At 45.7% G+C, this 27,539-nt stretch overlaps 1 protein-coding gene across 1 annotated transcript; it reads right to left on the bottom strand.

Annotated features, from left to right (window-relative positions):
• Positions 1 to 6,347: 6,347 nt before the first annotated feature.
• Positions 6,348 to 27,529, bottom strand: LOC308071636 (uncharacterized protein). Its single transcript, XM_080407350.1, has 3 exons — positions 13,410 to 27,529; positions 11,074 to 11,104; positions 6,348 to 9,844 (listed from the first exon to the last, which is right to left on the bottom strand). The coding sequence occupies exons 1-3, from the start codon at positions 13,557 to 13,559 to the stop codon at positions 9,474 to 9,476; spliced, it is 552 nt and encodes a 183-aa protein (XP_080263476.1). The 5' UTR covers positions 13,560 to 27,529; the 3' UTR covers positions 6,348 to 9,473.
• Positions 27,530 to 27,539: the final 10 nt, after the last annotated feature.

The raw sequence follows: 27,539 nt of genomic DNA, 5'->3' as shown, positions 1-27,539 counted from the left end.
AGGATGATCATTGCCAAGGGCAGGATGGTGTCCTCAGCCCCCGCATATTAAAAGGCCTGATGATTAAGCAGATGTTACTGTTCTGAATTGATGTCCTCAGTCTCCCCCACTTACGGAAGAGTTACTATAAACAGTTAAAGATAAACTGTTTATAGGGATTTCTTCACCAAATACCGTTAGTATATGACTGGGCTTGTGCATTTAAAAGCAAGGCTGTTGTGCAACGATCTAAATTTCAGCATATAAACAAAAACAATATTTGAAAAGCATACATATAAGCGTGTTAACAACAGGGAAAATATTTCCTTATATCTTTTCACCAACAGTGGAAAAAAAATTATTTCACTTATACTAACGACAAGTGATTTAATAAGCCAGCCTTGCTGCAGTATATGCGTATATATGTTCTGATTCCTTGATTTCCTCCTTTTCCTTCTCAGTAGCCCAGTTGCATGTAAGGGTTGAGGTCTGTACCCAGCTAGCTCCAGCCTAGCAGGGTTTGGATGCCCTCCCTATGGTTGGAGCCTGAAATTTTTGAAAGCCTGCAGCTGGTATCATTTTCATGTCCATAATAAACAAAATCCATAGTGATCTGGATCAGATTCTCCTGTAGGTATGCTCCCTAGGGTGATCTCTTCTCAATGCTTTGTCAAAATGGTTTAGTTATCTCTGCTGATCTTATGCAGGTATTGACCTATCTAGGATGGAGAAGCTCCATCCAAGAGAGGGGATAAGCAGGGCCGTTTCTTTGAGGCTCATATACAGGCTTGTACCTCTGTTGTCTGGTGCAGCAGCTTCATCTAAGTGTATTCTTTGTTGAACACCTGAAGTGTGAGGGATGAGAATCAATGTAAGTTTTCTTATCCTGGAACATGGGTTGGGTCCTTCCAGATAGAATGCAAGCATTTTTACTGTGGTCTCCTGTGTACCTACTGCCACTGCCAGGCAATATCACAGCATCCCATATACAGCGCTGAGGTCCATCAAGTGGAAGAGAAACAAGATTTGTTCTTTATCCAGTGGCAGGAAAAGCTCATTGCAAAGGAGTTTCAGTTCTTTGCTCAGTCTGAATTCCAAATTAATTTCTCATCTAGACAATTATATTCAATGAAAGGAAAGTCAAACTGGCTGTTAGTTGGCTTCTCTGGATGTCTCTGGTGTGTTCATCACTAAACTGAGCAGTTCTTCCAGTGGCTCTGGGTCAAACAGGGATAGCACAAAACAGTTCTGTGGCACATGATTGAAACATTGTTAAGGTAGATAGGACATGTATTAACGTATGATTACAAAGGGAATGTAAGTATGGGAGAATATAAATATGATTGTGAGTGGCAGGGCTGGAGCAGAGTGACTGCAGGTCGTTTGAAGTCTTCCCAGCCACACAGAGCTTCTCCAGAGGGGCAAGACAACAATTCTTTGCAAAATTTTTGTTGCAGACACAGAGCAACAAATGAATTAATTCTGAAATTGATGTGAACATTGCTATTAATGTTCAGCAATCTTTACACTGTAATGCAAGCTTCATGGAGCATTATGTTTACCAGTAGACAGATAATTTCCTGCTCGCACTGATAGGTGATCAGCATGTGGCTGAATAACAGACTTTGATAAATGTTTTTCTAGACCACCAAATGTTTGATCTTGTGATGTGTTTCTTCATGGCTGTCACGGTCCACTCAGTGGACTCATGATGGTTTGTTAACTATGATCTCGAAGCGCAAAAATCAAGGCAACCACGCCAAGGGGTTATGCTTCAATTAAACGGCACAATTTTATTGTTTGCCTGTAAAGCGGCATGCGATAGGTAAAAAGACAGAAAGTGACTAAAAGGTAAAGTAAAAAGAAAAGGAAAGAGGATTATAGCTACCACCACGGGTCCAAGGTGTCCCTATGGTCCCAGGTCCAGGCAGCGTCCCACTGGTCCTTCCGATCGTAGTGATCCTTGGTGGGGAAGACCTCCAAAGTTCAGTTGCTAAGAAGGCATCTTTTTATGCCAAGCAACACACCTTGCTCCTCCATGGACTGCCACCAGTCTCCGCCCTCTCGAGCCAGGTTATCTTGCCCCAGAGGCAGGTAGCTTCAGACCAGGAGGTGTGTTCTTGTATTGTTTTCTGGTTCGTTTTTATGTCCACAGTTGTGATCCATCTTCTGGACAGCTGTTATGCAGCCTTATTCAATCCCAGGTGGAAGGGAATGGCATAGTACTCCTCATACTGTGCAGTTCTCCTTCCCAGGGTGTAGTTGTTCCTTTCAGTCCCAGGTTGCAGGGAGCAGCATAGTACTCCTCGTACTGTGCAGTTCTCTTTCCCAGGGTCTTGGTATCTTGGTGTCCATGAGGACCACATTCCATCTCCAGGTCTCAGTTGGCAATGTTGAGACAATATTGTTCTCTTTAGACCAACTCTTACAATGGCCTGGTACGTGATGACTAAGCTACTACAAACTGTCATCTTTCCCATGTAAAGGAGAAAATCAGATCAAAAGGCATATGTATGCTGAGAATAAAAAGATTTTCAAAGTGCCAAATTTCTGGGAAAGATTTCAACACCAGTTATGTGAAAAAGCTGCTTGAGATTAATTTTTTTGGCTTAGGAAGAGTCCGAGATCAGGCTGTTTCTCTGCATGCATCAGTGTATCCTCTGTACCCACGCTAACCCCTCCACCTACTTTGCACAGCTGGTATCAGCTAAATGGGAAAGGGGAATCATCTCCAAGTGCCAGAGTTTTGACATGGGTGGGCTGACTAGTATGAGACAGACATCAGGGAATGGTTGAACCGACCATAGAAAACAATGTAAGCTCCAAGTCCTGGAAGGGTTCCTGTCAGAGCTGTAGCTGTTTTCAACACTAGATAGATCCAAGCACAAACTCAGGTTTATGAAGGAGTAAGCTTTGCTCATCTCACTGTTTGTTAAACTGTGTGACTATACCCATCCGGTGAGGGCTGTAAATACTGACAATGCATAGGAAGTAAGTTCTGTGTAACTATCCCTTCTCCTGAAGCACAAATATTGAAAGAAAGAGGAGATTCAAGCTGCAGTTGTCATATTCCAAAGCTTCCCCCATGCCCAAAGGCGAAAGGATTCAGCTGCCTCTTGTTCCTCATTATGCACTGTGAGATTTTTCCAGATTTTTCTTTAAAAGGGTTGTGCCAAACAAGACTTACCATTACAGATTCACCCCTGCTTTCCATCCCACTAGTTTTTCTGTAGTACCTTTTCAGAAAAGTACTTAAACACATACCTGTGTTTACACAGATGCTTAAATGAATGGCTAGTTCTTCGGATGCTGAGCTACATTTCTGCTTATGGCCCTGGTCTGGCTAATGAAGGAGGAAAGAAAAGTTTCAAAGATGAGTTGCATTAAAGACATGCGAAAGGGCAGAGTTTGAGGAGCTGCCCTGCATCCACTCTGACTCTTTCTCGGAGGAGAGACTTCAGTATTTGAAGCTACCTAACTAAAAACAGGGGCTGCCGAGACCTGTCAGGGTTCACTGGTGTGTGGTCTGCTTCCTCGTCCATTCAAAGGCCTTTTCTTGACTTGCAGATCAGAGGCTGCTCCCTCATACCAGAGAGTACCTGTCCCTGCTTCACTTCTCGGGGGTGTAGACTTGCTGTATGTGAAGGGAATGTCTAAGAGTGTCTCTCCCTTTTATGGGAAGATATATTGGAAACTTTTGATACTGGAGAGAAATTTTGCCTTTAAAGTATACAATTTCCCTTCAGGAGAACGGCTTCGTATACAATTAACTTGATCTAAAAACATTTTTTAAATTTGAACCTGATGGTCATCAAAAGCCAGTGGTATTACCCTGCTTTGAGCTGCAAGTTCAGGGATCAGCTTTAGATTTGGAATTGAAAACTTCCCAGTGTTGAGCTCCAACTGTGCAATTTTGACTCATATTTGAAGGAATTTAAGACAAATGCCGGTCAGGAAAAAGTAGCAAGACCTCTAAGTTCATGGCCTGCTAAGATGAGCACAAAAATGCTCAAAATTGGAACTTGCTGTTGTATTCTTCTCTACCATGTCATGCAATGCTTCTTCCACACATGTCAAAAGTTTGTATTGGTTTTACGAAGTTAAATCTCATAAGAGGGTCTGCCCACATGTAGCACTGAAGCATAAACTGTGGCTGGTTGACAATGCCTTAATGGTTTGCATACAGCTCTGATTGTTAGTGCTTTTTAAATGCAGTTTACTTGATCTCTATTATTGTTAGTCCCAAATATTCAAAAATTTTGGCTAAGACCTCAAACATTGTGAAACCAGCTATGAAATCTGAAGATGAACAGAAACAAAATGCTTAGTTTCTGTTATCTTGAAACTTTTTAATACCTTTGAGCTTTTTAATTTTTTTTTAATTTTTCCTCCAAAACCCCTCAGGAAAGGAGTAAACCCTTTAACTGAAACCTGCATTTCTGGTGTCTGGTGCTGTGGGAGAGCCACTGACAAGGCTCGTGATGTAAGTTTTGTGGCACTGTTTGAGGAGAGGTGGCAGCGAGCTGTCAGCTTTGCAGGAAAGTTAAGATAAGCGAGGGAAAGGAGCACTGGGAGCAAAAGCCTTGCACGTGGAGGAGAGAGCATCAACCAGCCAGACCCTGTTTCAGGTTGGAAAGGTTAGATGGGCTTGAGATGACCCAAAGCCTTCCAGTATGAGTGCCGGGGAACCTATGAGGGAGGAGCTGGGGGAAGGTGTTGCTTATGATAGCAAGAAGTGAGTTTGGGATTGCAGAATGAAATAGCACCCAGCTCTTGCCTCTTACACTGTCATATAAGAAAATACTTTGTGATTTTTGTACCAGGAGTGAGTCATACCCCTGTGACTTCCCTTCAGTGGCTTTTCTGTGAATTGTTTATTTTGCAAAGACAGGACGTGTTGCTTCCAAATCCTTTCTAGTTCGTCAGAGGTTTGCCAGAGGTGTAGGCAGATTGCTGGCACAGGCCATGTGTCTTCTGCAGCAGCACGGCAATACCATGAGGTGGCTTCTCCAACACCACTCAGTGGCTGAGCCCTTGTGCTGTTTACCAAAAAAACAAAAGCAAATGTGTCTTCTGCACTGCATGTAAAGCCTATGCTAGCAGTACCCAGTGACTGCTCTATGGGCACTGGGAACTGAGGTGCTATGGGATCGTGCTGTGTAGGAGTGGCATGAAATCAGAATTCCTGTTCCACAGATGAATGTTGTATGTCAAAGGGAAAAAAAATGCTGTTGTGTTCTTTCATCTCAAATTAGATGAAAGGTGGGAACTGCCAGATTTACACCGGCAGGGCCATTCAATACAAAATCCTATTTCAAAAAAACTGAAGCAGAAATGGGTTTCTTCTTCCCAGCTTTCCAAGGCCCAGGGACCCATAGCATGGGCAGGCGTCCGGCGAGGCTGAAGGAAACGGTGGGTGAGCACCATGCTGGCCAGCCCGCTGACGCCACCATACTCCAGCCCCACAGTCATTTTTCTGGCATTTGGAAGCTTTTTTTGGTCCACTTCTGGGATATTGTCAATGTGTTTTATTATTTTCTTCAAAAGAGGAAGAAAATAATTAAGAATTTAATCCCACATGTGGCACTTTCTGGGTTTATTTCCTCAGTGCTTTTTCCACTGCTTTTACCATCTGCAGGGAGGATGTTTGAGTCCCATGATCAATTCTCATCTCTGCTTTTCTGGACTTCTGGTGACCCTAAGGAAATCACATCATCTTGCTGTGCCTTTCTTCCCTGTCTCTAAAGTGCTGATAGTATTTTCTTCCCACCTAAGATATATCTTGATTATTAGGCTAAAATCTGTGATGACATGGGCTATCTTTTGGTGTATATGGAAGTGAAGTGCCCAACACAGTGGATCCATGAAATCAGGAGGTACCAGAGTGCACAGAAACCTGGATGTGGATGAGGGGTGATTCTTCCCAAAGCATTTGCTAGTTCCACCTCCATGGTGGGGCAGCCCTTGGTGTGCCTGGGACATGAAGAGGCTGGGCATGATGCAAAATCTTCCCTAACTTGGAGGTCTGCTGGTTACTTCATCAGGCTGGTCAGGCTCAGTAGTGACTTTCAGAGCAGCCTGAGAAGCCTCTGTAATGGTATTTTTCCAGACAAACCTGTGTCTGTGCAACATGGCCTACTTAGAGGAAAAGCCATGCTGGTTTTAATATGTTTTGTGGCACTTTTTGCCTGAAAGTCTGAATTAAATCTTCAATTCATACTAGAACAAAAAATAGACAATCTCTATTGATTATGGAGAGCATAGTGTACTGAGATGTGATGATGATAGGTGGCTTGTGGCTGTTTGGTAAACAGAAAATCTGCTGAATATATTAACATTAGTTGTATTTAAGTATTATTAAAAAAAAAAACAACAACAACTGATTATTCCTTTTATAGGACCACATTTTGGCTAAGTTCTGAAGACACAGAAATGTATACTTTAAGGGCCATTTGCATCTCTGATTCGGGGGGGGGGGGGCTGTGCGGTGCACTAAGCTTCTGGGAAAGCAGAAACTCCCTAAGTCCCATGAAAAAAAATAGGGGTTTTTTTTCCTGGTGGAAGGCACATGACTAGCTATTTATACAGTCAATCTCACGATGCAGTCACTCTCCTTTAAATCATACTTTCTGTAGATTAGACAACACGTATAATTAAAAGGCATCATGGCACCAGAGAAATATACGAGTTTTTCATAATCCCACACCTCAGTAAAAATGCTCTTCAAGTGGCAAGTGGTGATTTCAAAATGTCAAAAAAAAGAGAATTTTTGTGTAAATATCTTTTTGGTACTGCATTGATTTGATAATTCTGTGTAACAGTTTTCAGAGACACAGGATTTCCGACCTGAGGCACTTGGGGAACCTTGTCTTTTGGGTCTGCTAAGCATTCCCAGATGCCAGGGCAAGGCAAGGAGACACATTTAAATGTTCAAGGAATCTGGACGGTGTGGTCACTGACAGGTTGGGGAGGAAGGGCTGGAGCACTCTTACTATTTTTTGACCTTCATGATGTTGGCACTATTCACTGTGAGTACCGTTGTGTGAAGAGCTTTATAGACATGTCACAGGCAAAGCCTGACTCAAAGAGAGAAAGAGATTTTCCAGTTTATACTTGAAGTGTGGGGCAGGGATGGGGGGCCCAACAGCTTGCATAAGGAGTCATGGGAAGCAGCCTTCTGGCCATCCATCATCTCTGTTCTTTGTGACCTTCTGGAGTGCATGTTGAAAACAGGAGTGCAGGAGCAAGGACTCCACCAGGCATTTTCGCTGCAATGACACTTCCACATCTGTGTTCTGCTTTACCCTTGCTTTGGGTGCTGGGGTTTTGAAGCCAGATCTTCAGGCCAGGGTTTTGCGGGATCTGGGATTTTTCTGGTCTGATATGTAGAACAAGGACTCCTTCATCCCTAGGGGACCCTTTGGGGTTTGTTTTGTGTGTCAGAAAGTAACTGGGAAGGGTGGTGGTGTGCATGTCTTGATGTAACAGCTTCTCTCAAATGCTGAAACCTTATCACTTGCCTCTCCTGCCTGTTGCTTTTCCTGCCTGTGTCGAGACTTAATGTGCTTTGGTGTGCAGGGTGCCCTGAGTACAGACATCTGCCCTTCTCCCCATCCCCGTGGGACTAGGCTGCATGCAGCTCCCCTGTGTGCTGAGAACAGGACCAAACTCGGGATTGTGCGGCTCAAACTAATCTTACTCCATGCTGATATTGCCAACCTCTCAGAGCACAAGAGGCAGTTTAGTGAAAGTAGATGAAGGGTAGAGAAATGTGTCAGGCAGCTTCTCAGTCCATATCAAAGAGGTGAGATACGCTTGTGGTTTGTAAGATTTTTTGGTTTATTTTATTTTAAACTAAGGGAAATCAACATAGCAAAGAACAAGAGTAACATTTTAATTGGTAACAGCTTGTATGAAACAAAACACAAGACTGCAGACATCTGTGTGAAAGTTGACTGTAGGTTCTTTAGGGCTATAATGGATAGAATATAAAATTACAAAAGCAAATAACACCCCTAACTGCCCCAACCCACCTCAGATCATTATTTATTTCCAGCCAGCTTCTCAGTGACTTTGCTTTCCCATGAAAATCCATCCACAAGGCTGTGATATGCTCTGAGGAATGGTAGAGGAGTTTTCACCCATGAAGGTCTGGGTGGCAGGAAAGCAAAGCACAGGAAAGCTCTCTCCCTGTGAGAGCCTGCCCAGACGAGGGAGAGGAGCCATGCCATGGGGCAGCTGGGCTGCCTTGCAGCCACAGCAGCCTGCTTTTCCAAGAGCACTTTGCTTTTGCTGAAGTCTTGAGACCTTCCTGTGGTCTGCAGGTGATTCGATGTTCATCCCAGGAAGCACAGCAGATAGCCAAGGCCTTGAAGGGAGCAGCGTATCAGTATCTGCTGGTTCCCCAAGAAGATGAAGGGTGTGCTGCTCCCCTGCTAGCTCTACTGCAGCACTGGCACGGCTTGTGCTTTGTGCTGGACAGCAAAGCTGTGCCTGTGGGGTGGAGGTGATTAAGGAGGGGTGCTCAGCCCTTCCCCATTTCATGTCAGGACTGTGTCTGCTCTGCCCTGCGCTGCTTGCAACACCCGCTACACAGCAAAGTAAAAAATGCTGGGGACAGTTCTCTAGCTCTCCACTCTCTGTCCTCCGCTCCGCACCCACTCTCCTTGTATGCATCTTCCTATCGCTATCTCTTCTCTGCAGTCCCTACTTACATACGGCAATGTTCATTGCATTTCTGTGCTACTCAGCCAGCGGCGATGCATCCTTTATGGCAGCTGGATACGAAGCAGCTGCATTGGCTGGATCTGCAAGCTCACAGAGGTGTGTGTGTCTGGGCTGTGGCAGGGAGCTGACATGAATTCACAGAGGCGCAGCACTGCTTGTGCTTCACTAGAAAGGTCCATGTGCTCTGAACTACCCATGAAGATGGAGCTTTCCTGAGGAGGCTTCTATGTGGTGTTGCCCTTGCTAGCAGCAAGGCTGTGGATGTTGATGGGGCTGAGAAGTTTTCCTTCCATCAGACTGATGTTTCTGAACTATTTCATCCCTCTGCTCAGGACACATTGCTCATGGGCAGGTTGTGCAGGAAAGATATAGAATACCTTAGCTTTACATAGCACCTCTCGTTAGAAGGGACCCAGGGTACTGACAGGTACTCAGGTCTGAAATGTAACACACTGCAAAACTCCTTCGCAGCTCAGAACAGACTGAATATAGTGACTTGTTTTTCCAGGATCTCAGAGTCAGCCCTGTAATGTATCAAGAACTTCTCCTCCCAGAAGCACCTTTCTCTCATACTTCATGATGATTAGGTGCCATCCATTATTACCAAAGTTTGCTATTCATTTTGTTTTACACCTTACCCTGTCACTGCAGGATACCAGTACTCCAGCAAGTTGAATTTCATACAAAGAGAAATTGCAGGCTCCTTATCCATGCCCTAAGGTTTTCTGGAGAAAATAAGGGAGGAGCTGACTCGGAGCAGAATCCTGCTATATTTTATACAGGCCCCAATAAGTCTGATTCCCTGCCAGAACATAGTCAAGATAAAAATTTCCCATACAGTACAGCTTATCTCCCTTCTGCAGGGAAAAGGGTCTCCCAAAATTTACCGTGCCCTTTTCATCTCCCATATTTGGTCCCACAGCCTTGTTGAGGAGGATGTTTGGTTCTTTGTACAGCATCAGTGTAAAAGAGCCTTCCAGACCTTGTTTGCGGTAGACCTGAGCGTAGATGAAGTAGTTGCCACTCTGCTTGATTATGAGGTACTCGTCATGGTCCTTCTGCACAAATCCGTCACAGTGCTCCAAGTGCCACTCCCAGCCCATTGGACCTGTGAAATTTGTTGTAGGAGGTTCTTTTACTGAGGAAAACAGACAAAATGGGTTTGGTGATTAATTACATTTGAGGACAACCTTGTTCATACATGACCATGTTTTGTTACTGTTTCCCATTGGTACATCTCACTCCCCACTCCCTTCCTGACTTTTTAATTATTATTGTTATTTATTGTTGTTGTTATTATTGAACTTTCTGAGTTTACTGACTCCTCAGAACTGCTAGGAAAGGGGGTCGATCTGTCAGGAGAGGCTGTGTGAGGGACCCCCATGGCCACAGGTGGCTTGGAGGGGCTCCCCACCAGGACAGGTTAGCTACCAAAAGCACCCTGGAGATGGGAAACCTTCAAGCCTGAGCTTTGGGTCCAAGCTTCTCTCTGATAAGAACTAATTCATAGGCAGAACTTCAGCCAGATCTGAGGATAATATGGGTGGTTATGGTAATCTTCTGCTCACTGGCTGCTGTGGCTATAGTCCATGACAGCTGAGCCTGCAGGATCTTCCCAGGTTTCCCCCCACTGTACTGGATGAACACATGCTCTCAGCGTTAAAGCTAATGATGGGTGGCAGCTGTCATACCCCTCACTGCACACACCAACAAACTGGGTAAAGAGCCAGCAACGCATTGTTGTTGTTATTATTGAACAATAATACCCAGACTTTGCATGCCGTGAGGGCATGTGTATCTGCAGCATGTGGTGTGGTGGGGGCTGGATGCAGAATGGGTCCAACATCATATAACAGGGACACACAGCTCACGCCATGGTCAGTGCCTTCAGCCACTGCATCTGCCAGGGGCGCCTGGCTGGTTAGGGTCTTGCACAGTCAGCAGTCATTAGCTGAAGATTTACGCCCACAGAAGTTTTTCATTTATTTTAATTAAATCTCTCTGAAGGTCTGAGCTGGTGTATGGGGTGTTACTTTAGGACTGCCCTAGGTTGAGCTTAGGGAACTTATGACCAGCACTTGGCAGGAATAAATCTGACCCTTGTGACGCTGATTTTAGTGGCCATTTTCAGAGGTGCACATGGCTGGTCCTGTCAGAAAGAGACAGTTGCTGGCTGGCAGCTCTGGGTGCTGAGCTGGGGAGCTCTGTTTGCCATGGCCACAGCGCCCTATGGGCTCTGTATTTCTGCAGTCAGAGCTCATACCTGCCCTTGGGGCAGCTATAACCAGGCATGAGGGCTGTGAGACAGTCATCTTGTCACAGCACAAGTCTGACAAAACCAGAAAGTGGGTCTAACATCATACTTACAAGTTCCGTGTGCCCAGCACAACTCTTGTGCCTGTGAAAAGAAGCAGTGCTTGGTCAATGTTTTCTGTTGCAGCTTTTCCATCTATCAATGACCTCAACAGAGGAACATTATCATTATGAGAGCACAAAAGCATTCTCCCAGGAAGGGAAATAACCTTTTTATCCATCATTACAAACAAATACAAGTAATAATCTGTTACGAAAAAGCAGTTGTTTTCCAACAAAGTTTGAAATGTTTAAAATACATCAGCATTTTTCATATCCATTTTGGTGGTATTTTCCCGAAATAAAAAAGACAACCAGCAGCAGTGCCCTACGTTCCTCCTGGGTGACAGGGTTTCCATTTCATCCCTGGAATCGGCTCTCACAGACTGTGGCAAATGATGTCTCTGTGGACAAGGGCTCGACCAGTGCATACACTTGGGGAGCTGCACAACATTGTGCTAATTCACCCTCATTAAAACCATGAACCTTTACTTCTGTGCATCACAGTTTGACACCATTTAGTGCTGATTTGACGCGTGGCAGAGCTGCTTAGTAACTCTGCACTGCAGTGCTCACAGATGCTGCTTTTCTGTGGCACTTTCTGTTCTGAGAGCAGCGAAGGCATGCTGACAGCAGCTGCCTCTTCTTTGGAGTCGCTCTTGGGCTTTGTAGCCCCTGTACAAGGAGGAAGAAGGTAACATGGAGGGCTGAAGGGATGACCTCAAGGTCACACCTGATAAGCACAACGGGGGGGACAGCTTGCGACTCTTAAGCCTATTTCTCTTTAACCACTACACCATGCTTAGGTCAGGGCAACAGGCATGGTGCTCTCTGATCCAGCAGTCAGAACAGCTTTCCAGTGCCCTTCCAGCCAAGGGAAGGAGGCGGCTCTGTGGGTGCCCAGGTGGTGAACTGTCAGTGGTAAGAGGTTTCGTTCTATTCCTCTGACTCATGGCTCAGTGTTTGCTTATGGAGGTCGTGCTCTTTCTACACAGCAGCTATGTTCTCTCTCTGGCCAGAGCCCATAAAAAGCAGACTTGGGATCAACTTACAGACACAGGGACCCAGTTCTGTCTGAAATCTTGATGGATGCAAGCTCTGAAGTGCTTAAAATCGCTATTGAAGCACAACCTCATCCGTTCCCTAGGAAGTTGCTGTCCTGAGTGCTGGGGATGTTGTCAGCTCCCTTGCAGGGAGAAGCTTTCATGACCCAGTCTTGCTTTCCCCAATTAATATGAATCAGCATGACTAAAGGCAGTTCTTTCACTTACTAAAGCAACTTTCTGCAATATGGAAAAAAGAGGGCGGGGAGTGGAATATGTGTGAAAAGGTGCATGCATCTGTATGCTCATTCCCAATAAAGGGATGGAGTTTTGACCACAGGTCACAGAGCTGCTGCATCGCAGCTCCCAAATAGATAAGAAAGGCTGTGGGAGTGGGGCTAAAAGTACCAAAGCAATTTTAAAAGATTTTTTTTTTAATATTGTCTGCTAAATGATAGTGCTGTAAGGTGTACAGCAGGCTCCTCTTGTGGGAATTTAGCAGTTTTCATATTTCACAAAAACAATCAGTGCCTTGTAGGATCAGTCCTCAGAGGGATTCCTAGTGTCAGTATGCCACAAGAAGCTGGCAGACGGTGAGAACAAGCCATTCTTTTCCTAATGGAAGGGGACTTTTTCCTTGTCCTCTTCTTCCTCAGAACTGGAACTGGAAGGAGCTACATCACAGCAATATGTAAACCAACATCCCAAACAAGCACTTGGATTCTCCGAGAGAGTGATTCACAGTTTGGAAACCAGAAAATAAAAACCTGGCTTTCAGCAAAGTAATCACTTGGCTTGCCCCTGTATTTCTATTTATTACCATGCATACAGACAGAAAAGGCCCACTGGAATCAGCTAATGAAACACAGAAGACAACTTGACTCCGTAACCGCTGTTTGGTCTAGATTATATTAATTAGCACTTGTTAAAATCAAAAATGAAAAGGCTTCATGCCTGGTGAAATATCAGGACTCCTCAGCCTCCTCTGTCTTTACAGACCATCATCAGTTGATATCACATTAGAACAGCACACATCATGGATGCAGGAGAGGCAACAAAGAGAAATGAACTTTGGTTATTATTTTTTCTTAAATTATGGAAATGAAAGAAAAATGCTGAAGACATTTACCCAAGGAATTAACGGAAATGTCATCAGCTGAAATCTTGGAAAGTAAAAGCGTTAGCTGCCTCCAAAAGAGAAAGAATGGCTAGGTTGCAGTTAGTTAATAGCATCAACACAGCAGTGTTAATTATTAGGAATAATACATGTTGTATACTCCAGAGTTAGGAATTTCGCTTTGTCCTTACCTGCTTATGATGGAACAAACAGAGGACTACAGAAACCAGGGCTGAAATCATAATCAAAACAAATATTGAAGCATAAAAAGCTACTTGAGAACATGGGAATTTCCTGTTCTGTGGAATATTCCCTTTCTCCAGCAAGTTTGGTGCATCCATGATGCTTATCCTTGAGACAGCTAGAGATGAAGATGCAAACAGCACCACAGTTGAGAAAGGCACTGCCGGAATTCCCGAGGTCCTTATTGCCACAGTGGAGCATGGACACGATTATATGCTGGAGATCTCCCTGTGCTAATAAAGCCAAGAGGAGGAGCCACGGTGCATTTCATCACTAGCCCAAGCTAAGAGGCGATGAGTTAGCATTTCCTCATGAAACTGAGGCAGAGAACTTTCATTTGGCTCCTGGCCCAGAATGACCGAAATGAAACTCTGGCAACACGCTGCAAGGGCTCCGAAAAGCACCTCGGACTTTCATGCAAGGAGTCAGGTTTACAAAATCTCCAGTAAATTTGAAGTGAAGGGATGAGGTGCCAAGCACAAGGCATCCCCTGATGGCTGTGCACAATCTGCTTCCATCTCTGGAGGTACCATTTTTTTATGGCTGAGAAGTTGGCACCAGATTAAATCTGTTTCTCATTTTGACAGCATGAGTATGAGGACCGATGATGGAAGAGCATTTTTTGAGTTCCCTGAGGGCATGTTTCATGCAGTAAAAGTGAAACTACACACACGCGAAAATATAACTGCAAGTGAGCACCACTGCGGAGCCACAAGAATAGCCTTAGCGGCAAATGGGAACAGTTGCACGCAACCGCCAACCTTGACTTCCACACTGATGCCATTCAAGGAGAAGAAGGGATATTAGGAAGGAGTTGGGATTTTGCAAATTACTTTCAATTTGCAGTTTGAAATGAACTGGCTGACTTTTAAAATCTTCCTAAAATAATTTTTTGTCCTTTTTATTTTTTCTTACCTACTTTTTGTATTCCTTATTGTGGGAATATCCTGGGTTTGGCTGGAATAGAGTGAATTTTCTTCTTAGCAGCTAATGCAGTGCTGTGTTTTGACTCTGATGTGACAACAATGTTGATAACACCCTGACATTTTCAGTTGTTGCTAGGTAAGTATTATACTAAGTCAAGGACTTACTAGTTTTTCAGGCTTCGCCAGCGAGAGGGATGGAGCGTCACAAGAAAACAGGAGGGGATACGGCCAGGACAGCTGACCTGAACTGGTCAAAGGGATATTCTATACCATGGGACACTGTGCTTGATATAGAGACTTGGGGTAGGGTTGGCCAGGGCTGCTGATTGTTGCTGGGGGACTCGCTGGGCATCAGTCAGGGGCGGGTGAGCAGTTGTATTGTGTGTCACTAGTTTTCTCCCTTCCCTTTGGATTTCATTCCTCTCCCCCTTTCCCTCTTTTTCATTATAAATGTTATTGTTATTATTATTGTTGTTTTTATTTTGTTTTTATTTTATTTCAATTATTAAATTGTTCTTCTCTCAACCCTTCAGTTTTACATTCCTTTCTGATTCTCCTCTCTACCCCTCTGGGGTACAGGGGAGTGAGCGAGCAGCTGCATGGCATTTGATCACCAGCCAGGGTTAACCACGACAGGGAACAAAGTTGTGAGTTAGAAGTTGTGTGGAGGAGGCAAAAAAAAAAAGCAAAAGCAAGTAGGCTTGAGAAGTGATAAACAAGGGAAAACTGAACAACACCTAAAAGTAATACAACTAACTGTCAACCTTGAAAGTAGTTTCTATTCTTACATTGTGCACATTCTTTTGATTTTTCTTTCAATATGAAAAACTGTTATTTGCTGGTGTTTATTTAAAAAAGAAATTCTGACATACAAAGATGTCACTTAAACATCTCTGCCAGCTCTTCTGCACTCTCTTGCTGGGGATGGGATGCATGGAAAATGTCCTTTATACATCTTAGTCTTGCTTCTTCTCTTCCTAATCCTCTTCCCAACCTGCAGAAGAAGCTGCACAGAACCAAAATTAAATCTCCGTGTGTTGCAGAGGGGTACAATGGAAACAGAAATTTTGGAAGGGGCACAAGAACAAAACTAAAAAGCCTGAACTGTTGTGTTAGTACTCTGTTCCATCTTTTGAATTCTCACTTAGCAGTATAGTGGGTCCTTACCATGCATTTAATTCAGGGTGAGACAGAGGGAGACCTGCTTGTGCTGCCTGCAGGAAACCGCTGAGCTGCTGGGGAAGCTCCTAGCCATGCTGCTGCCAGCATGGGAGGACACGCCATCACCATCCCAAAGCCACCCACCACTCTCTTGGATTTTTGCAGTCAAACCTGGAACTTCTCAGAGGAAAGACAGGAAGGAGTTACTCTGAGTGAAGCCAAACATGAGAGGGCAGTGATGGAGGCAGCAGTGAGATACCTGCTCTGGGCTGGCCCTTAGCAGGGCTTTTTGCCCTTCAGGACACACTTTGGAGCAGGTTCAGAGTAAACCATGGGGAAAAATTGCCCCACGCAGCCTCAGCGTGACTCTCCTGTGGTCCCTCCAGCCCATACAGGTTTTCTGCCTGCCTTAGTAGTGACTCTACATGACTAATATCAAGGAGACAGGGTACTTTCCACAAACTCCTTCCTGAAAAAAGCAGTTAAGGATTCAGCCTGTGGAGCGACTTATTAACTTCTATGACATGTACCTTGCCCCGGAGCAACACAAGAAAAGAGTAAATAAATATCCCTACACCAGTCCCTTTCCTCTCTCCCTTAAATAATTGGTTCATTTAAGCCATATGTGCAAGTGCCCCCAATGATCCAGCTGTTCCCCAGAGCTGGACCAAACCCTGCAGTCATCCTGAAATGCAGCAAGGCCACTATGCAAATACACACTGTCAGCTGCAAACAGGGACTGTTTATGGACAGAGCACTTGCTTCTCCATGGATATTCTCCCAGGCTGATTTAGAAGCTCCCTTTTGACCCAAAAACAGCATGGGTCTGCAGCTTCAACCCCAGAGCCCCAGATGCTAAGCTTACCACCTGTTAAACTCCTGGCTTTGACCACAAAAAAGGACCAAAGCAATCTTCATTTTAAAGCATGCAAATGAGACTTCCTGTGACATCCCATACAGTGCAGAGCCAGGAAAGGGTCTAAAAAGAAGTATATTAAAAAACAAACAAACAACATCAAACCAAGAAAATATCACAAGAAGAAAAGATCTACCAACAGCAGTATCAGTGACTTTTTTTTTTTTAACCTGCAAAGCAACCACTTTTTCTTGTTCAAACGAAAAATTATCATTGCTACCACAAGTACAGCTCAGGGGCAGAAAATGCCAGTGCTGGTACCCAAAATCTGCCACTTCAATGAATACGGGGTTAAAATGGAAAGGATCATACAGGGGAGGGATAATATAGGATCAATTAGTTGGCTGGAGTTGAATACTTCCAGACATTGAGCAGGCATTTCACTTAACGGAGGTAGAGTCCAGCTCATATTATATTTATTTTACATTAATAATATCCTATTATATTATGTTAGACATGGATACAGTAGCTTGTGTGACCCACTGTTATATGACAGCACTGAAAGACCGTGGCCAAGGACAGTACATCTGGCTTTCCATCATGCTACCTGTAGATATACTACCTGATGCATGACGGGGAGAGAGCCAGGGCACTGCAGCGCTCTACTGGGATCCCAGCAATGCCCCGAGCCCTGTGCAGGGCTGGAGGGGCCCTGGCAGGAGTCGGCAAGTGGCAGCGTTTCATTCTACAGTTCCCACAAGTCCCAGCCAGGCTTGGGAGCCGCAAAAGTGTTGTTTGAACTAAGGCGTTCTTTTTATTTGCAAGAATATTTACAGCTGCATCTCAGCTGTATTGTCCCTACAGACCCCAGCAGTTTTTGTTTAGTCAGTGTTTAACCTTGCCACCTTTGAAAAACCAGACTCAGGCTAAGCCCAGCAGAGCAGAGGATGTGATCGCTGCCACACTTGGGCTCATTTTCTTCCTCATTTCTTGGCATTTCTCAAAAGCAGCCTCAGCTCTTGGAACACGATTTTGCAATGAATGTTCTTATTGACAGGGCACCCACTGTACGCTGGTCTTGTTCTTCATTTTGTTTCTTTTCTCTCTCCTAACAACCTGTTAGAAAGGGATGGAAACAAATTAGGGTGTAAACAAATTAGGGAAATGAAGTAAGGTACAATTCTTGCATGCCTTTTCTCCCTCACTTCCATTCCCTCGTTTCTTTAAAAGACAAATATTTGACAGACTTCGCAGTAGCAATGCCACAACTCAAAATACACAGTTTATCTCTAGCCTTTGAATTTCCATTGTGTTGGAGTGCACGGATGCAGGCATCTGCCAATTTTTAAATATGAAATATCAGTTAAGATGATTAAAGCAGAATGGGATTTCCATGTGCTCAGCTGTTGTGCAGTCCTAACCTCATTTCCTCTGCCTAAGCTTGGCCCCTGGGACTTGTACTATTTTCACAGATCAGGCACAGACTGGATCTCACAGATTTACCATCCACATATTCAGGTATTTCCATAGTCTGCTGGACACATAATTCCGTTAGCCCGCTGGATGCTATGTCACAACCCTCATTAGTGTGTTTGTCTCAGCCACTCTTGCTCAGACACCAGACCCCTGGGGAGCTGCTTTTCAAAGCCTCAGCAGTCACAGAAGCCTGTGCATTTTTTATCATCAAATGAACACCATCCAATACAAGTACCAAGTCTGCTTTAACCCTAGAGTAAGTTTTCCAAGTCCTGACCAGCTTGTTTTCAGTGACAGCAAAGGTTGCTTCATCTTTACTTTGGAGCTTTACTTTGTGTGTTTGTGGGTTCCAGTTGGCAAGTTTCCAGTTGCCACAGCTTTCCAAGGATATGAGGGAGGCTTAAGAAGCACAGAAAAGCCCTAGTAGAGTTTCAACCCCAGTTTGCAGTAGCAGAGAAAAAGGACCGATTCATTTGCATTTCAGATCTATCTGTTGTGCCGTTTGTCTGGCTGTTGCTGCTGTCCTCATTTCTCTCAAACTCAGTGGCTGTTTGGGTTTGTTTGGTTGTTTGTTTTTGGGTGTTTTTTTTTTGCGGGGGGGAGAGATTCATCTGGGTTTGCCTTATGCTGTCAGCAAAGCAGCAACACTTCTGAGATTGACAGCTGGGCTGAGCCCTGCAGGAAGGACTGTCATGCCCATTCAGTGCAGCTGCCCACAGCACAGGGGGATCCCTCTGGGGCCTGGGAGGGAGCCCAGGCACGTGGGCTTCCCCCGGAGCACAGCTCTTGGAGAGAAGCCTGTGCTTCAGCTGAGCGCTGCAGGCTGTGCCAAGTTCGTGACATACCTATCTATGTTTTTCCTTCAGCAAAGCACTCTCGGTGTTAAAGGCTTGAGTCTCGTGCACTGTTTGTCCTCCGTTTCTATTCGCTATGTTTCATTTGGATGCTGGCCACGAGGTTAGTGAGCGGTATGATCCAAATAGTGACTGATTTCAAGGGTGGGTGAAAAAATGGTTGTGTAACAAAGGGGACCTTAGACAGAAACTGGTCCCTGTGTAGTTGATGTTGTGACCCTTGACTGGAGCCTTAATCCAGCAAAGCCAGCAGCTCCCAGAAGGCGGCTGGAGGCAGCTGCAGGCCAGGAGCATGCCCTCCTCTGAGTTCATTACCCACCTGACGTCCACAGCAGGCTTTCACAACTCCAGAGGACCTACTGCCACGGACAGATGTTTTGCGTTTCAAATGTTCCATTGCACAATGGATGTTTTTGCTTCTGGTTTTCTAAAACCTGTGATTCCTTATTCCTGTTCAGAGCTTTTGATCTGAGATCAGAGCATTTCTTCTGATGCACAATAGCAGCACTACTCCTGCATCTTCCCATGGAGCCAAGGCAGATTGAGGGCTGGAGGCCCCTCCCCACCAGCAGCAGGGGTGGCCCAGGGTTTGCTCTGGCTCCCCAGCCACACTGAGCTCACCTCCTCACTGTGTTGCTGGGTGTGAGAAGGGCTAAGGCAGAGGCTGGCTGTCAGTTCAGGCTGTGTGTTGACTGCAAGATGACAAAGTCATCCTGTGTTCATGGCAAGCTCCTGCAAATGCAGGGGAGGGGGACAGTGATGTGTTTGCATCAAGCCAAGGGTCCCCCTGCTGCAGCATAAGCAAGGTGGGCATGCCCTGCCTGACCTGCCTTCCACCTGCTGGCAGTTGATCATATCACAAAATCTGCAAGGTGCATCATATGTGGATGGTGGACAAGGGAGAGGGAAGAATATTATGCTGCCCTTTGACAAAGTGCATTTATTTGTAGGTGGGAACAAGCTGTTGCAGCTCTCCCAGCTTCAAACAGTTCACCCGTCCCCTGTGTTTTCTCTCTGTACATCACTTCTTTTAACTGGTGGCAGGTGCGAGTGTCAGGTGGGCCAGCCAATAAAAGAGGACAGTACTCAGCTCAACCCTCTGCTCATCCTTTCTCCCAGTAGCATTCTTTGTTTTCCATCTGCATCTCAGAGTTAATGTGTACTTCCTCTTGGTCTCCCTTAACCAGCAATGCATAGGATGGTGTTGACATATGCAAACACCAAAGATGACGTACCCTTTACCCTCCTCTTCCTTTCCTGGTGCCAACTTTCCTTTGCTTTCCCTTCCAAATGTTTTTGCATTTTGGGTTTTCTGCTGTGAGTATTTTAGTATCGTAAATGCCAGCTCTGCCAATGGTGTTCCACTGAAGGTAACCACTCTCCCCTGATGCAGCTGACACAGTTACAGTGATGAATTCATGTGAGGCATAGATGCTTCCATACCACTGTGTTTCCCAGCAGGGATTTCACTAAGTGGTGGGAAATTCCATGTTCTCTATTACATAGGCAGACAGATCAGCTTGCCAGGGTGTGCTGGTTGCCAGCACTTGTGCTGGTGCAGCGAAGTGTTCTCTCTGATGCACATCAGCATTTTGTTTCCTTGGGGAGTGTTTGTACTGGGACAGTTCCTCCCACTTATGCCAAAATGTTACTCAGTGTGTTGCGTCTTGCCAGGTCACACACTCACTTTGGGCAGTGTGTCCAGGCTGCTGTGTTTACTCTTCTAGGTAGAAGTGAACATTCAGCAAAACCAAGAAGAAAGTTTTTCTGGAGTAATACATTCAGGACAAGCAGCAGGAGTGCAAGCTCTGCCTCCTCCGTGCTGCTGTAGGCTTTACCCCTCTGAATAGAGGGGAAAAGCAAGCCTTGCTTTGTACCTGCTTCATTCTGCACTGTGTAGGGTCCCTGAGATACAGCGGTGTCACCCACAGCAAACTGCAGTAGCAGCCCTGCACCTCCTCTCCACAGGAGACCAGATTGCTCCCACTAGTGCAATGACTACTGTGAAGACTAGGTCTGTCCCTCCCAGGTCATCTGTGTCTGAGCCACTGGGCCAGGCTCTCTGCAGAATCATCTTCATTCATCACTGAGACTCCTCCATGACCACCAACACTAGGGTTTCTTTTAATTCCCTCCAAGTCCAAAGGTAAAAGAGAGAGATGCTTGAGAGGATCCTGTCTTGTCTCAAACATCCTTACCAGTTTCCCTCTAGGTTTAAACCAAGAAAGTGTCCTAGGACATCTCTGGGTTTCCTACTTGCTCCTTCAGTTTGCTCCCCTCACAGCAACCATAAATGTCACTTAAATGCTGAAAGCTGACTCTCCTCTTGCACCATTTGAGAAGAGATTTCCAGGAGTGCTACTTGTGATCCTTGCAGATCCTGCTTGAGAGCTGAAGTGTAGTTAAACATGTTTGCTGGTCTGGAGCTGAAAAGCAGCAAGCTATGCTTGGCTGCCCTGGACCTGAAATATTTCAGAGCTGAATAAGTATTTTAGAACCCTGGGGCTTTTCACCAGTTTATTCAGGAAAATCCTTCAAAAATTTCTGGATTCCTGTGGTACAATATGAATTACTCCAGAATCACATCCTACACAGGTACACAGTCAACTGGATTTCTGTGCAAGAGGCTTCTTGGGCTTCCTTGTTCGTTTCTTGGCTGCTCTGTGCATGTTTTTGAATAGTGTAGTTAAAAATTAGTGATTGACAACTTGGAAACTTATCTGAAAATTAGGCTTGCTTCTGATATCCCTGAAAAAAAACTAAAAAAAGTAAAAGAAGAGTAATCTGAGGAACTCTAGAAGATCTTGACTATAGTGTCTTCTCTGGATTTTTTTTCCCCATGTGAGATTAGAACCACTTGTTTTCCTGTTGTGTGATGAAATTATTCATTGCATGTTGTGACACATTGGATACCCTCTAGCTGTGATGCTTTTACCATCAGCCTTTAGTCTGTAAAGCCTCTCTACAGAGTGACAGCATTGTGCTGTCATCTTTCCTTCCCCAGCCAGCTTTAGTCTGATTCTCCCTGCTCCACCTCCCACCGAGCACAGCAGTGGCAGCAGCAGTGCAGGAGCCAAAATGGGAGTTTTTGAAGGGACTTTGCTATAAATCTGACTATGAGGGGGCTCAGGTAAGTCTGTCCTAGGCTGAGCCCATGAAATGATGCCAGCTTTGCCCGGGAGCTGTCTCTCTCCCCCCATACTTATTTTCCCTTCAGCAGCCTGTGGTGAGAGAGGTGTGCTAACTTGGAGTGGGCAATATCCACAAATACCCCCTAGCAGCAAAATCAAAGATGTTTTTGAGGAAGAGGAGGAACCTATAACTCTGACCAGTTTCCATTCAGTATGAAGAAAGAAAAGCAATTGCCTTGTTTTATGCCCACTTTGTTCTCCTAGTTCTTTCCTATGAAGATGTACATGTCAGGCACAATCTGACGGTGGAGTAATATTTAGTCACTTTCTTCTCCCTGTTCTCTAATTAACTCTTCTGTTTCCTTCAGTGGTAATGTCTGTAAACACTAACTGTTAAAACAGCCAGTTTGCAAACTACCAGAAACTGTAACAGGAAGAAATGTCACTGAAGGAAGCAGCACAAAGTCAGTGGCAGCACCATGTGGTTTGGATACTACTGTTTTGCAGCAAGGCTTGAGTGTCTTCATCACCCTAATGAAAAAGAGTAAAACACAGAGAAACCATAGAGCAACATAATTTATCTTTTAACGTGTTCTCAGCCTGTGGCAGTGGTTAGAGACGGGTAAGGGTTGCCCTTTGGGCCAGGGATGCAGGTCCAAGCTTGGTGATATGCCTTGTAGGGAGACCCGCTTCAAGCCATTGGAAGTGCTTGCTCAGAGCTAAGGGTATCAGGGCCATCCAAGTTGTCAGCGCTCTTTGAAGAGGGCTGCAGGGGTAACAGTTTGAGTCTCATGTTGCAAAGACTACTTGTGAAGGGATTGAGAGTCTCCATCACAGAGACCCATTCCTCTTGCCCAGGCCCTGCATTCAAACCAAAACATGAGCAGGGGACTCCAGACAGGGAGATAGCTTCTCTGGCTGAAACCCTGTAGCAAAATGGTTTTTGTCTAGTCCAAAAGGCTAGTCATTCCCGATTCCTCAGCTGTTGTCACTTGGGTTGGAAAAAGGCAGTGTAACCTCGTTGTCTGCTCTGCTTCCTCTTGCTGCGAAAGCTGGGAGACCTGTAGCATGAGGGTGTGAGCATCAGCAGAAATAGTGTGAACGGGACAGGGTTAAAATGTTCTAATTATGGCACAAGGTCTTGTAAAGAGGTCAGGTAGAGAACTTGGTCCCATGGTTGCAGTCTCCTTACCCAGTGAGTACCAGTGGTCCTGGTTTATCTAGAAAATCACAGTGGTTCTGCACTTGCCTTGGAAAGTCTGTTTGACTCAATTCTTGTGCATATGAGTGAGAAGATTTTCAAAGTCTCAGTAAAACTGTCCTGGAAAGCTGGTGCTTGTTGTCTCCTTCAGCTGTAAGCATCACATGCCCCAGGGATGTCCTCTGTCCCCTCACCTCACCCCATGGCAGGCGTACTGGTACTTGCATGGTACCTAAAAGAAATTTATCTAAACTGCTCTTAAAGACCCCAAAGAGGCCCTCTGTTCTAGGGCTCCGCTCTCCTTAAAAATGTGGAGTTTCTCCTTAGTCTCCCATGAGCTTCAAGATTAATCCAGTGGCCTTACATATCCAGCATGGGCACAGAGAACGGGTTATTCCTTTCTCTTTGCATCAGCTCTTTACAGACCTGAAGCCCAGAGGACAACAGGACTCTTGGAAGATGTTTTTTTTCTACACCTCCAAATACCTCAGTTTTCCTTCAGATTACGTGTGACTGATTCATGCCCTTTCTGGAAGGGGGATATCTGGGACTAGACACAGCTCACCTGTAGAGGAATGAAGCTGGGTTAATTAATATTGATAACATACGGCTGTGGGCTCGCTTGGGGGGAGCGGGGTTGGCCGATATAGATAAGGTGCAGCTGTGGCTGGTTCTGTTAAGGGGCTTGGCAGCCAAGGAAGAAAGAGGAGGAAGCAGAGAAAGAATGCTGCCTGGGATGAGGAGAGACTAGGAGAAGGCAGCAGAGGGACTGGCATGAGGAGTGTGTTGGTATGAGATGGTGAAAGACCTTGTTGGAGCTTCATAGTTTGGAGAGTGCTGTGACACCCTCCTACACGTGTCTTCAAGTTTTGTGTACAGCGTGGTGTCATCCTTTTCCAGTGTCACCTTCAGCCTGGTCCCAGCATGCTGTAGTCCCTAGATGTGTTTCTCCCAAACTGTTTACTCCTTCTTGCATTTCTATTGCAGATCATTCCTGCTTAGGCAGAGTATAAACTTACATGTTCTTCTTTCTGAATTGTGTTTCATTTTTTCAAATTCTCCCTTCAGAAGTCCAGATCACTTGAACTTCACCCTTCCCTTCCTTAACACTCCTGGATTTGTGTCCTGGCTTGAGAGCCTACACTTGTCCTGTACCCAGCCCTTCCCATAACACAGCAATCTGGATGAGCTGTGGGGTTTCAGCGCAGGAAAGCATTCACCTTGGCTCCAGTGGGACTCAAGCTAGGCCTATGAGAACCTCATGAGGTTCAACAGGGCCAAGTGCAAGGTCTTGCACCTCGGTCAGGGTAACCCTCAGTATCAATACTGGCTGGGGGATCAAAGGATTGAGGGCAGCCCTGCAGAGAAGGACCTGGAGGTGCTGGTTGATGAAAAACTGGACATAAGCCAGCAATGTGTGTTCACAGACCAGAAGGCCAACCGTATCCAGGGCTGCATCACAAGCAGCATAGCCAGCAAGTCAAGGGAGATGATTCTCCCCCTCTACTCTGTACTCCTGAAACCCCACCTGGAGCACTGTGCCCAGCTCTGGCCTCCTTAGTTCAAGAAAGACGTGGACCTGTTGGAGTGGGTTGAGAGGAGGGCCATAAAGATGATCAGAAGGCTGGAGCACATCTCCTGTCAGGAAAGGCTGAGAGAGTTGGGGTTGTTCAGCCTGGAGAAGAGAAGGCTCCAGGGAGACCTTGTTGCAGCTTTTCAATACTTAAAGGGGGCTTATAAGAAAGATGGGGACAGGTGTTTTAGTAGGGCCTGTAGCAATAGGACAAGGGGTAATGGTTTTAAACTGAAAGAAGGTAGATTCAGACTAGATATAAGGAATATATTTTTTACAACGAAGGTGGTGAAACACTGGACTAGGTTGCCCAGAGAGATTGGTTGTGGGTGCCCCATCCCTGGGAACATTCAAGGTCAAGCTGGACAGGGCTTTGAGCAACCTGATCTAATTGAAGATGTCTCTGCTCATTGTGGGGAGGTTGAACTACATCACCTTTAAATATTCCTTCACACCCAAACTGTTCTATGGTTCTATGATATCATCCTGGCCCATATTCATTACTTGAGCTGTGGGGATTTCTGTTAGCAGGGTGGTCATGTTATTGGTTTAGATGGATTTACTTTAGTTACAGACTTGTAATGTCTTTTTGTATTATTTTATATTTTCTTCTCTTTCACATGCTGTCTGTGTGACAGCAGAACTTGGCTCCTCTGTGCAAAATCCAGACATTCCTGTCATGGAGCAAGTATGAAGCAATGTCCCTTCTAGCGATGCCGGGGCGGGGGGGTTAAACAAGGATGGGATCTGGTTTTCGTGTGAAATCACTGAGCCCTTGGGCATGTCACAGAACATGTGTAGTCATCCCTGGGCACACTGGTGTACCCAAAGCATGTTGTAGCAAGGAGCTGAGAGAGGGAAGAAAAAGAGCAGTTGTTATTTCATTCAACTCTTTCAGTTTCCTTCCAAATTGCTTTAAGAAAGTGAAGTGCTGTTTGTTTACTCATCCATCCTACTCCTCATCTGGCAGAGATCCCAGATTGCTGAGACATGAAAGAAGAAATCCTCCTGAAAGCTGTGAAACATTGGCGTGGTTCTTCCCCAGCCCAGGACTGGGAGGCTTGCATCACCCGCCCCCGGACACTGAAATGCTCCTTCTTCCAATCCTTCAGAAAGCCTTACAAATCAGCATCTTGCATTGCATCAGCATCTGGCAGCCTGCCTCTATTTGCTTCTGCCCTCACTGGTGAAATGAAACTATGGCCCTGCTGTTGCATGTCACCCAACTTGGAGGCATGTGTCAGTTCTGAGCCAACCTGAAAAGGCACCCAGCTCTGAAAACCTTGGCAGTGCTGAGCTGCTTGTTAGTTAACTCAGCACCAGCAGTGTGCTATGCCATGTGAGCCACCTGGGGCAAATGGATCTCTGTGAGAGGTGGCTCCTGCCTTTTTTGGTGCTCCCCACCGGGCAAAGCCTAGCTGTTGGATAAAGACCCTAGCCCCTGACCTGGCCTCTCCCTGCCCCCCGCCCCCCATAGCATTGCTGAAGGGTGTCTGTGCTAATTGTATTCTCATAGCCTCATGTATAGGTGTTTTTTTAGTTTCCCTCTCCTGAGTTTCTTCACATTGCATCATCAAGCACTGATTTTGTTTCCTCCATGCATTTGAAGACCCGCCACCTTACCAGCAAAACCAGCATTAGGAAATGATGGAGCCAGGGCTGGCAAGCAGCCTCTCGTGACCTGCCTTACACAGCTCCCTGCCCTTGATCACGTGCAAGAGAAGATTTCTTCCTCTGGCGGGGCAGTGTGTGGCTGGTGCTGCCACAGGGACAGCCAGCCCTGGCCCACCACCATGAGCTGGCTCACACAGGGTACACTGGCACACAAGTGGAGGAATCCTGGATTGGCACTGCTGTGGTTTGGGTACTCAGCTCTGGGGACCCACTTTTCAAAGTATTTACCCTTCCATTCAGCCTTGCCTAATGGTGGACAAACAGACTGGGCTCAGAGACCCATCCAGTGTAGTGTCCTGCCTTACACGTCAGGCCTGCGGTGTATTCTGTTTCTTTGTGTTTAATAGTTAGCGATGGATCTCTTGTGTGTGCATCTGCTGCTTTCTGAGCCTGTCCAAACTTTTAGCTTTCTCTCATGGCAATGACTTCCGCAGGTTATTTACCTATTGCATGAAAGAAACCTAGAAGTCCTTGTTTTCCACTTAAACCTGCTCTCTGTCCATTTAATGAGATGCTGACCTCTACCTGACATTGCTTTGTAAGGAACAGTGAGCATCTGTCCCAGCTCACCCTCCTGACATTCACAGCTCTGAGGGTCCTTGTGGAGTCATGCAGCTGCAGGGCTCCCTTTGGTCTTCCCAGAGTGGTGTAACTCAGGGTGTCCCCTTTCTCCTCTGACCATCTGTGATCCTGGGATGGAGGCAGGGTTGGAGTGGAAAAAAATCTTTGGAGAAAGGAGTTACCAAACCTCTATGCCACTCCTGAGGATATCCCAGCACAGGGTGTTTTTCGGACTTCATAGGATTGCGCCACTCAGAAAAGCAAAAAGCGTCTCCTGTGCAGTTTGTTGTGAGCAAGCCAAATCATAAATGCCTGCTGCAACAGAAGCCACGCTGTGCTGTGGCCCATGCACGCACAAGCTGAGAGAACCGCAGGCTTGAGCAGGCATGTGTCAGGCACCTGTCCCTGGACCTGCCTCTGCTCCCTGGGGACAGGATACACACACACCTGGCTGGTGCCTGAGCCACAGCGATCTGCCCCGAAACCTGCAGCAGCCTCTTCTGCTACGAGCTGTGTCTACTTGGCTGTTGGCGAACCCAGCATGCGGCTAGAAACCCTGTGGCTCTGTGTCAAAAGCTCCTCTGTATGAGTTTCCTTCCCATGTGTATTTAGTAGATGGTTTCTGAGCTCTGTCCAGAGGAAGGCGAGCAGGGTGGAAATGTGCA

Source organism: Falco punctatus (assembly GCF_963210335.1).
Source record: "Falco punctatus genome assembly, chromosome: 11".
In the NCBI taxonomy this organism is placed as follows: domain Eukaryota; kingdom Metazoa; phylum Chordata; class Aves; order Falconiformes; family Falconidae; genus Falco; species Falco punctatus.
The sequence above is the reverse complement of the archived record's forward strand: the minus strand, read 5'-3'. Positions and strand labels throughout refer to the sequence as shown.